The sequence below is a fragment of the Pipistrellus hanaki genome (genome assembly GCF_964339955.1).
Source record: "Pipistrellus hanaki genome assembly, chromosome: 6".
NCBI lineage: Eukaryota > Metazoa > Chordata > Mammalia > Chiroptera > Vespertilionidae > Pipistrellus > Pipistrellus hanaki.
The window spans coordinates 41,095,752-41,108,298 of NC_140508.1; the positions used below are offsets into that span (position 1 = coordinate 41,095,752).

At 35.1% G+C, this 12,547-nt stretch overlaps 1 protein-coding gene across 4 annotated transcripts in view; it reads left to right on the forward strand.

Moving 5' to 3' along the window:
* The window catches only part of WDR7 (WD repeat domain 7), a 273,742-nt gene that overhangs the window by 161,205 nt on the left and 99,990 nt on the right, over positions 1–12,547 (forward strand). For all 4 annotated transcript variants that reach the window (XM_084886917.1, XM_084886916.1, XM_084886915.1 and 1 more), the window contains one exon: positions 1,084–1,305. In XM_084886917.1, the coding sequence (XP_084743043.1) occupies positions 1,084–1,305 (222 nt within the window). The remainder of the gene's footprint in view (positions 1–1,083; positions 1,306–12,547) is intronic.

The window sequence follows — 12,547 nt, forward strand, 5'->3', positions numbered from 1 at the left end:
AAAAACGCTGCTCTAGACAATCATTCATCTTATTTGCTGTTCTTATAGATTTGCCTATTCTGGACATTTTATGTAAATGGAATCATTCAATTTGTGATTATTTATAAGGACCTTTTCTTTAGCATAATGTTTTCAAGGTCATCCACATTGAGAGTGTATCAGTACTTGATTTCTTTTTATTACTGAATAATATTTTATTGGATGGATATACCACATTTTGTTTATCCATTTATCAATTAAAGGACATTTGAGTTTTTTCCAGTTCTTGGCTATTATGAATAATACTTCTGTGAATATTCATGTACAAGTTTTTGTGTGCACATTTGTTTTTATTTCTCTTGGGTAGATAGATACTCAGGAGTGGAATTGTGGTCCATATGGAACTGCCAGACTATTTTCCAAAGAAATGGTACCATTTACATTCCCACCAGCATTCCATGAGGGCTTCAATTTCTGTGCATCCTCAACAACACATGTTTACTGCCTGTTCTTTTTATTAAAGCCATCCCAGTGGATATGAAATGGTATCTCACTGAGATTTTTATTTACCTTTTTCTAATGACCAGCAATATTGAACATCTTTTAATGTGTGTATTGGCCATTCTTTAAGAGTAGAATTTTCTTATTATTGAGTTGTAACATCTATTCTGGATGTAATCCCTTATTAGATTATGATTGACAATATTTTCTCTCAGTCTATGTTTTTACTTTCTTGATACTGTATTTAAAGTGCATGCATGTTTAATATTGATGAAATCCAATTAAAAATATTTCAAAATTATTTTTGCTTTTGGGGTTATATCTAAGAAATCATTGACTAACTAAAGATCATGAAGATGTGCATCTATATTTTCTTCTGCAAGTTTTTTAGTTTTAGCTCTAACATATAGGGCTGTAGTCCATTCTGAGTTGACTTTTTGCAAGGTGAGAGGTAGAAGACCAAATTCATTTTTTTGTATGTGGATAATGAGTTGTCCCAGTACCATTTTTTTTAAAGACTGTTCTTTCCTGAATGTTTTTATAATCATATGTCTTTTTGTATTGATATTCTTTTAATTTATATTCTTATGTTTTAACTTTCAGGTTGCTTACCAAGTGTGCCACAAGTGAAAAAGATTTCCACGTCTTATGAAGAAAGGCGGAAACAAGCTACTGCTATTGTTTTACTAGGAGTCATAGGAGCTGAGTTTGGTGCTGAAATTGAACCTCCTAAACTGTTGACCAGACCTCGAAGCTCTAGTCAGATTCCTGAGGGATTTGGTTTGACTAGTGGTGGATCCAACTACTCCCTGGCCAGACATACTTGTAAGTTTTGAAATTCCTAATGCTGATGTATCGCTTCTCAATACATATTATTTGTTAACAAAATCTAAGAATATTGACTATATCCCCAGTTTCAACTCACATAAAAGGCTCAGATGAAGTTAGGAAGCAGGACAATCTGTTTGGCACATTACCCTCTGTCATAGTTTCCCAAACTTCTTTTTAAAAGTTCAAATGTAGTTTTTAAATGCTTTTCTTAACACATTTCTGACATTTGAGTTTTCACAATTTGGTAAAAAATTTAGTCAAAAATGTATGAAAGCTAGCTTTAAATTAAAACTTTTAACTTATAAAATCATTTCTCAGAAACTACCTGACATAACCTGAACGTAATTTGAAAAGTTAGGGGTGGAGGTGGAACACAAATTATTTTCATTTAAAAATAATATTTTAAGGTGCATGAATGAGGAATTGGGAATTTCCTCTAATTTAAATAATATTCCAATACCAGTTTTAAAATGGTGAAATAATTACAATCAGAGCTCAAAGGCTCGTGCCATATTGCTCTAGTTCTGTAGTTGGTATGTTAATAGCAGGTAAGGGTATTTTATAATGATGTCTGTTGTTACCTTAATGTTGAAACTTCTTTACCTAGGTCAAAATATTCCTGCCATATTGCAAAATCATTACCAATGTTGTTATGTTAAGGACCATATATCCTACTGAATACATCACAAGTTTTTTTTTAGAACAAGTTGCAATATGTTCTTTTGGTGTGCTTTTTGTTTTTTTAACCTTTAACAAAGGAAAAAGATATATGTTAATTTGGGAATTACAGTGGCTGAAAATTTCATTGAATCATTATCCTGTACTTTCACTGTGAAATCAAGGGACTGTATTGGAGGCTTTTATTACTGAAACCCTATTATAACTTAGCTGTTGTGTCTCTCCCCCCCCCCCCCTTTTTATTTTTTGGTTCAGAATGCAGCAAATATTTATTAGTGTTTGTAATCTTTTCATCTCTACTTGATATTGAAAATCAGAGAGCAATAATAACAAGACCACCATCAATAATAAAGCTACTAATTGTTTTAAGCACAATTTTAAGCTTTTTATATGCATTAACTCAGTCCTCATAGTCACCTTTTCTTTTAAAAAAATATTTTTATTGATTTCAGAGAGGAAGATATATATATATATATATATATATATATATATATATATATATATATATATATATATATAATATCAATGATGAGAGATAATCATTGATTGGCTGCCTTCTTCATGCCCCCCAATGGGGATTGAGCCCACAACCTGAGCATGTACCCTGACCCGGAATCCAACTGATTTATCGGTCGACGCTCAACCACCAAGCCACACCATAGTCCATAGGGTGAAAGTGGAATCTGCATTTAACACATTAGGCTAGGTGGGGCACAGAAGTGTTTAGTCAGCCTGGCTGAGTTCATACATCTAGGAAATGGCCTTTGAGTCTCAGCACCATCTGTTGGTTCCAGGGCTCATGCTTTTGACCAGTATGTAAACTGCTGCTGTTCAGTTGCTGCTAGTTAGTTGAAAGGGCTTAATGATTAAACTGTGCTATCACTTTATAACTTGAAAAGTACTTTTTTTTTTGGGGGGGGGGGTGCCTTCAAATTCCATCCCATTGCCTTACTTTTTCATCAAAGATCTTAGGTTCCTTGGCATTAAATTTGCCTTCCACAGTTTATAATTATCAGCTTAAACCTTGCTCTTCTTTAGAAACAGTTAGCTATCTAAACATGCTGTGTCTAACATAGGCTCTTTTCAATAAGTTGTGTGTTAATTAACCAGTTACAATATTAACCTGCTTGAAGTTGCCGTATGTATTGCCATGTTATTTGTTTATGTGGCATTTACTAGTAGGATGTATTGGTACCACTACAAATTTAGCCTTTATGGCATCTCCTTGAATGAGATAATAATTATTATCCTCATTTTGAGATAAGGCCATTAAGATACAATATTTGATGAACTTTAATTGCTAATGTAGTTAGAGGTATAGAGGTGAAGTCTAAACTTCCTCATAAAGCCATTCTGTGAAAACACTTTATGTCCCAATTATCCACATTGATGGGATGGAAGAGTGATACTGATATTTAATTCAAAAGTAATTTTTAGCCTCACTCTCCCTCTCTTTTTAAAGTTAATACAAACATTTTGAAAATAAAAAAAAAACCTTTGAAAAGGCATATTTAGTTTAGTTTTATAATACATTTTATACTTAGATTTGAATATATATATATGAATCTTTTGTGGGTGTTACACTTCACATTAAACATCAAAATCACATACTGAAGACAAAGCTGAAGGACTGTGATCAAGAGGCCTGCACTAGACCACTCTATCTGTACCCTTGCTAAGTGAAGTGTCCCTCTGGGTCACAGTTTCCTCTTACATAAAATAAAATACCGGAACTATTCTCTTCTTATAGCCCCCTTTGTCCAATTAGTCTCTGCTTCTGAAGAAAAATACAATAGAAAGCATCTCAGGAAATTCACCTTCTTCTTAACCTTACCATTTTCTTCTCCACATACCAATGGATGCTTCTCATCAGCCCAACTTCAGTCGAGATTCTTCTTTTGTATTTGGATCCGCAAAATAAAGCCTTTTTAGACTATTTTGGGGTATTATTTGTAATATTACCTTGTAGGATTTTTGGTTCTTCCATTTGGTCTCTTCTGCTCAGTTTATAATTGTGGAATTATGCTGGCACGTCTGTAGTAAATCCCATTTTGATCTCTCATTAGCTTTCTTACTTTGGGTAAGTGTCATAAGTCATTTCCCTAGGCAGCAGACTCCGAGGCAGATTTGTATGCAGACCTGTTCTGGGATCGATACCTTTAGGAGAGTGAAAGAAGCAGGATTGGGCAGGGGAGAAGTTGAATTGAATTTCAATTGCCCAGAAAGCTTCAGCCCATCTCAGGGAACTCGGGAGCTGGGATGACCCTTCAGACTTGTCCTGAACTAGGACTGAGGGGTTGGCCTTTTATCCTTCTGTCAATCAGTCACTGGAATCCACTCATTGGTGCCCTAAGCAGGGGGTGTGATCTTGAGTGAAGCAGCTCTCTTCCATTTAAGGCAAACCCTACAGAGGGACTGGACTGAGTTGTATTAGCCACTAACACACCCTGAGCTTGGGAAGTGAGTGCTTCAGTCATGGAGGGGAGGAGATGGTCAACCTCTCCAACTCCCACTCAGCAGGTAAGTCACGGGTGGGGAACCTTCTTTCTGTCGAGGGTGTTCATATATTGATAACATCATTCGTGGGCTGCACAAAATTATCAACTTAAAAATTAGCCTGCTAAATTTGGCCAAACATTTAACTCACCCCTAAAGCCTTAGCAGAGCCAGACCAAAGGATTTTGAGGGCCTTATACAGGCCGAATGTTCCCCACCTCTGATGTAATTAATTTATGTGTGTCCCAGTTCCCTTTCTATCAACACAAATGGAGAGTGGGACTGCTATTTATTTAACACACTTTTTATTCCAACTTTATACTGAGCTCCTATTACCTTGCAAGACAGATATTTCATCCAGCACCTAGCACAATACAAGACACATTAAATATAGTAACTGAGCATTTACACTGTGGCAGGCATTTTGCCTGTATTATCTTATGTGATCTTCTAATGCTATCAAATAAGCCCTAATATTATTCCCACTTTTCAGACAAAGAAACCAAGCTTTGGATTAAACTTGATTCCTGCAGACAATAAATTGAGGGCACAGGTTAAATGTTTTAAGGTCATACTGCTAAAAAGTATCAAGCCTGGACTTGAACACCTATCTCCCAACTCTAAATCAGTGTATTTTCATCATTTCAAATAGTTTTCTTGTGTTACAAACAAAAAAGATTCTGAAGTGGTGCTGAAAAAAGGAGGATCAAGGCAGCAGGTACTAGGCCATCTTTAAATCTGAACATTTATTGAATCGTTCTTTAGAAATGTGCTGGTGCGATGGAGATACAAATGTGTGCAAAGTCCACACCATACACTAATTTATTTAATCCTCATATTTAATTCCAATGTAGTTGGAATTTTGTTGTGGACTTTGCACACATTTATAGGGAGAGATATAGAGAGCTAAAAAAGTCACAATATTCATGCTACTTTCGGATATTTTCCCTTCCTCTTATCTGCAGATTGTACTTTTACAATAAGTAGATGTGGTGTGGACTTTGCACACATAGGAGGATAAAGAAAGGAAATAATTCTTTTTAAAGCATTGTTATCTAATATATATATATATATATATATATATATATATATATATATATATATACATATATATATACTATGTTTTAAAATCTTTTTTAAGAACCTTAGGAGGTAGGTATTGCTGTCAATATTTTATATATGAGTTAACTGATACAAAAATGAAATAATTACCTTTAGGTTGCCTTGCCTGTCTTGTAAGGGATTTGAATCTAGATTCATTTCCCCTCCAAGCCCAGAATACTATTCTTATAATACATACATATTCCCACTATTTGTGGCAAAGCATATTGTTCCTAGAGGATTTATGTAAAAATATACTAAAACAGCCAAGTTTTTCAGTAAAACCATGTGTTTTACCTTGTTTCTTATTTTAACCACATCAGCAATATGAAGCTCTGATCCAATGGAAATTTTCACTATTCTTCTGTTTTTCCTTGTAAATAATTTATGTGTGTAACAGTTTTATCATTTTTAACAGAGATCTGACACTTGCATTATAGGCCCTGTTTGGTGATGTAATCCCATCCTTGTTTTCCAAGAATAACTTTAATTTGCAATCATTTTTTGTTAATTCACTGCACTGACGGGCTTTAGGTTCCTCTTCCATAAAGCAAGCAAGTTGGACAAGGTTATTTCTAAAGCCACTTCATCTAAAATTGCAGGGTTCTGTGAAATTATTAATGTGATTATTCTTACTCTAACTATAGATTGCTTGTGTTTATTGCTGTCACTTGAACTTGCTTATCTTATTTTGGTTGTACCAATTGTTCTGTTTTTGTAGGTTCCACAGCTATGCCATATGTTTGACACTGAGCATCTTTAATATATTTTCTGCCATCCCTCCTTATGGGATTCTTATACCAGCTTACCAGACTACAGTTATTTCTATATCACATATATGTGTGAAACCCGCAATTACTTAGTTGCCGACCCAATAGAAGAAATAATTGATCATTATAGTTCTAAATCCAATTTAATAAGTCAGATCACTAAAATTTTATTCTCTTCTTGGTCCTTTATAATGAACCAATTATTTTCTCTAAGTATTTTTTAAATTGAGTTATTATACTATTATTTTATGGTTTGAAAAACTGACCAAAAAAATTGTTCTCTAAGTACCTTTATCATAGCTGAATAGATCCCTAGACAACGTAGTCATATACCTACTGAAAGGGGTGGGCTTACTACAGAACTGCACCAGGCCTCACAAAACTGCACTCTGCCCGTGTGTGGTCAGCACAACTAACTCTATTCTGCATTTACAGGTAAATAAATGATGGTTGGCAACTATTGTTCCAAATTTGCATTTCAGTGGCCTAGTAATGTCCCATCACTTACTACTACTTCTCAGGGATGTTAGTGATAAGGAATAATTAATGATTTGTTAACAAGATCAGATCTTCGATTCTAATGTACAATAGATGTACAAATTCTATATTTAACTTTTATTTGCCTTTTAATTGCTATGGATTTCTGGGCCTGCTACTCGCTACTTTATCAGACTGAAGAAATGGTTCCTATAATCTCTTATCCGCAGTCCCAGTAGACATTACCATGTACTTTCTCCAGAACAGAGAAGGCAGCCCCCTTCCATTAGATGTTGTGTAGAATGTTGCAGTGGCATCCATTTCAGCTACAGTTGTCAGTCACCAGGACAGCATCTTGCGTTAGGAAAGGATAAGAATGGCAGGCAGAGGGCTTACTAGGGTTTTCCTGTTTAATGGTTTGTAGGGGATTGCTATTGGTAGGTGGAGGATTCTTTGGATTTTTAAGCACTAGAGAAGTTTAGGCCAAGAAAAGGTAATGTATTAAGCCCGAGGTCATTTAAAATCCTACTTTGTCTGACCGACCATCACATTACTGAGCAGTCTGCTCAGATTGTCTCCGGGGCCGGTCCTCTGCCCTCCCTGAGCTTCCTATGGCATTGGCTTGATTGGAGCAGGTCTTTCTGCTTCTGGGAAGGGGAGAGTTCTGGGCAGTAGTACAAGCCTTAAAATATTGATGTGGCCATTCCAAAAGTATAGTAATATTCTATAGTTATAGGCAGTATGTCATTCAAGCAGTTTTCATTGCCCAGAAATCGTTATGCTGAACCTATAGGTTGTCAATCAAGTTAATTTTGGTAACTGCACAGTAGATTGTGCCTTTGTGGATGTGTATATATGATTATATAATATGCTTATTCAATGGATGTAAAAGGTTAAAAAGTTAGTCTTTATATTTAGTGCCTCCCTTATATCACATATATGTAGTCACCTGAGTGCACAAAGGCAGAAGGCCCATGTGACTCTTGTCTCTACATGCATGTGCTGCAGGTGTGGTGGTAGCTAGGACTACGATGTGTCAAGTGTTAGCTTGAACCCCATGACAGTGCCATTCTTTAATGTCAAACTAGTCCAATATAGGCAGACCTCAGAGATAATTGTGGGTTCAGGTCCAGACCACTGCAATAGAGCAAGGCATAATATTATTGTTGGTGGAGGGGCTTGCCTTCAATTTGTAAAAAACCCAACATCTGTGAAGCACAATAAATCTAGTAAGCGAAATGAAATGAGGTCTGCCTTATTGGCTATTTCACATGGTTCAACTTAATATTAAAGCATAGGCCGTGCTGTGATTTGGAAGAGCACCAAGTCATTAAAGCAAATTATATAAGCCAAAACACACATTAACCACAACTGGATGAGAGACAGAAATGGTGTTAAGGAAAGTAAAGCTAATGGGTGACTTATGACTCGATCCTATACTGAGGCGGAAAAGGTGAGGTGAGCCCCTTATCACTGCCTTGGCAGAAAAGATTTTGGTCAACAGATGAATAGTGTTTTATGTCTATAAATCCTTGTAGATAACTCCTTTGACATTTGTCCATCTGGTTGCTTTCTGACATACCTAACGCAGCAGATTTTTCTTTCTAAGCTCTTTGCCGTCTTTCTAACTTTTGAGCATCAAGGTGATTGCCCCTTGGTGGTATTATATATTTGCAACTAGGGTGGCACTATTATGTTATATTTAATGAATAGCCTTGACTGCAAAGATGGTATTAGAAAGTACCTCATCTACCTTTGAGATTGTGCATTTTTTATTGGTCTACTTTTATATCCTGATATTTCCTAAAGATGAGGGCTACCAAGTTCTTTGAATTCTATGAATGAAATTATAATTAGTTTGATATTATTTTTAATAATCTTCATTCTTGTGGTAAGATATATTTGTTCTTTTGAGAACTGGGCTATGGATAGTGAGTATTCATTAATAAGCAGCCTGTTGACATTTGTTTTTTCATTTTTGATACAAGTTGGATTCTGAGTTGTTCTGTCAACCTCAAGAAAAGGCAATAAATAAGCTGGTAGACCCGATGCTGTCTCACTGGTGATAAGCAGTCAGTTTTTCCCATGTTATCCAGACATGAATTTATTTAAATATTTTGATTGGGACCTAGACTGATTTCACCTTGCCATGGGTCACAATATATTTCAATTACAATGGACTATCCTTAGTAATAACTCATGGCTTTCCATCTAAAGTACAGTAATAGAATGTTTATAAAGTTAATGGGTTGATAAATTTGTAGGACTATAATATTATATTTCAAATATGAAAATGCAGGAACTAAATTTTAATACAGTATGTGTTTTAAAATCTTAGCTGTTGATGAAGCTATTAATTAGAAGTGTTTTTGCTCTTAAATTTAATCATTTCCAAACTTACTGACAACATTAGCCTAACTCTGGGGGCAATGATATGTTTTGTGGCCTTTTGAATCTAAGACACTCAGAAGATGTATCATGGGACATTATCATATTTAAACTGCACGACTGTGTGGAAACTAGAGATTGGCAGTTACTCCTGCCTTCTACATGTGGAAACCAAGAAAAGTAATGCAGTTCATTCCTGACAGAGAGGAATAATCCAGTAAGCAGAGTCTTTGCTCTCAATTATGATTAGTAAGTCACTATGTGAAAATTCGTGTTTGAATGCATTACCGAGGAAATGTCACTTTCCAATACTTTTCTCCTCAAAATTCCAAAATCTTTGTGGTATGGTCATCTTCAGGTGAATTACAAAACTTAAATTTTTTTCGATTTTATGGAACAGTGAGAGGATTGGAAGGGATGAAGCAGGTGGAAATAAATATTAGGGCAAATATTCTAATGCAAGAAATTGTCATGAAGTTATGACAGGTAGAACAAGAAAGCATATGGATAGTCTCACAGATATTAAATGGTATGTACAACTTAGAATATACAGAAAACAAAAGTTTGATGAAATAAGGAAAGACTAAAAATTTAAATTAAACTTGAAATCTAAGAAATATGTTACCCAAAACCATTTAAAGAACTCCTACATAGTATTGATTCTCTTGTTGTTATAAATCATTTTTAAAAGATATTGTTAAGAATTTCAATTCAGTTTTTAACTAGTTTTATTCTAATAGGTTTAGAGTTACAAGTGTTTTTGCTCTAAAAACTTACAGTTTAAGACAGGCAATCTGTTTTATATTTGATACCTACTTGAAATTTTATTTATATATTATGTGAAATCATATGAGTGCTAAAAGTAAACTAATTTGTTGTAGAAATGGTTTTCCACATGACTCAGAATTCAGGATCAAGTTAAATTATTTATATTTAAAGACAAATAAAAAGGCAATAAAAATAAGCACAGTGGATCGAAACAGAAACACATCCACTTATTTTGATTCAGGAGTTTGATCTGATACTGGGGGAGGGAGAAATCACACAAGCCTCAGCATTACTTTTGAATGATGCCAGAAATAAACTTGTTATTGTGAAAACTCATAAATAAAGAGAAGTAAACATTTACTCTGTGTATTTTATACAAATCATCTCATTGTAACAAAATGGATGATGTGAGAAAATTATTTTTGATAATAGTATTCTAGCCAATAAATGAAGAAGAAATGAGAGGACATCACCATTTTGCCATCCTAATCAATTTTTTTTTTAAATATATTTTATTGATTTTTTTTTTGCCCCCCTCCCTCCCACACATCCCCTCCCTCCCCAGAGTTTTGTGTCCATTGGTTGTACTTATATGCATGTATAAAAGTCCTTCGGTTGATCTATTATCTCCCCCAGATCTTCCTCCCCTCCCTGCTGTAATTTGACAGTCTACTTGATGATATACTGTCTCTATATCTATCTTTTGGTTCATCAGTTTATAATGCTCTTTATTATCCACAAATGAGTGAGGTCATGTGGTGTTTCTTTTTCATTGATTGGCTTATTTCACTCAGTATGATGTTCTCCAATTCCATCCAGGTTGCTGCAAATGATGAGAATTCCTTCTTTTTTATGGCAGCATAGTATTCCATTGTGTAGATGTACCAAAGTTTTTGGATCCAATCATCTGCTGACGGACACTTAGGCTGTTTCCAAATTCTGGCTATTGTAGATTGTGCTGCTATAAACAGAGGGGTGCATATATCCTTTCTGATTGGTGTTTCTAGTTTCTTGGGATATATTCCTAGAAGTGGGATTACTGGGTCAAATGGGAGTTCCATTTTCAGTTTTTTGAGGAAACTCCACACTGTTCTCCACAGTGGTTGCACCAGTCTGCATTCCCACCAGCAGTGCACGAGGGTTCCTTTTTCTCCGCAACCTCGCCAACACTTGTCGTTTGTTGATTTGTTGATGTTGGCCATTCTGACAGGTGTGAGATGGTACCGCATTGTTGTTTTGATTTGCATCTCTCGGACAATTAGTGACTTTGAGCATGTTTTCATGTGCCTTTTGGCCTTCCTTCTGTCTTCTTTTGAAAATGTTCTATTTAGGTCCAATGCCCATTTTTTAATTGGATTATTTATCTTCCTTTTATTTAGTTGTATAAGCTGTTTGTAGATGTTGGAGATTAAACCTTTATCAGTGGTATCATTTGCAAATATGTTCTCCCACACTGTGGGCTTTCTTGTTGTTTTGTTGATGGTTTCTTTTGCTGTAAAAAAGCTTTTTATTTTGATGTAATCCCATTTGTTTATTTTCTCTTTAGCTTCCATTGCCCTAGGGGTAGTATCAGTGAAGAAGTTCTTTTGGCATATTTCTGAGATTTTGCTGCCTATGGATGCTTCTAGTATTTTTATGGTTTCCCGTCTGATGTTTAAGTCCTGTAACCATTTTGAGTTTATTTTTGTGAATGGTGTAAGTTGGTGATCTAGTTTCATTCTTTTGCATGTGTCTGTCCAACTTTCCCAACACCATTTATTGAAGAAACTGTCTTGACTCCATTGTATATTCGTGCCTCCTTTGTCAAATATTAATTGAGCATATTGATTTGGGTTGATATCTGGGTTCTCGATTCTATTCCATTGATCTATATGTCTGTTCTTGTGCCAGTACCAGGCTGTTTTGAGAACAGTGGCTTTGTAATATAGTTTGAAGTCTGGTATTGAGATCCCTCCTACTTTACTCTTCTTTCTCAGGATTGCTGTGGCTATTCGGGGTCTTTTTTTGTTCCAAATGAACTTTTGGAGAGTTCTTTCTAGATCGGTGAAATATGTCGTTGGTATTTTAATGGGGAGTGCATTGAACCTATAGATTGCTTTAGGAAGTATGGACATTTTGATGATGTTGATTCTACCAATCCATGAACATGGTATGTTTTTCTATCTGTTTACATCTTCCTCTATCTCTTTTTTCAGTGTCGTGTAGTTTTCCGCATATAGGTCCTTTACTTCCTTAGTTAAGTTTATTCCTAGGTATCTTAATTTTTTTGGTGCGATGGTAAATGGAATTGCTTTTTTAGTCTCTGTTTCTGCAGTTTCTCTGTTGGTGCATAGAAAAGCCATGGATTTCTTGGCATTAATTTTGTATCCTGCTACATTGCCAAATTCATTTATTAAGTCAATTAGTTTTTTAATGGAGTCTTTTGGTTTTTTTATGTACAATATCAGGTCATCTGCAAATAAGGATAACTTTACTTCTTCTTTTCCAATTTGGATGCCTTTTATTTCCTCCTCTTGTCTAATTGCAATGGCTAGTACTTCCAGTACTATGTCAAACAG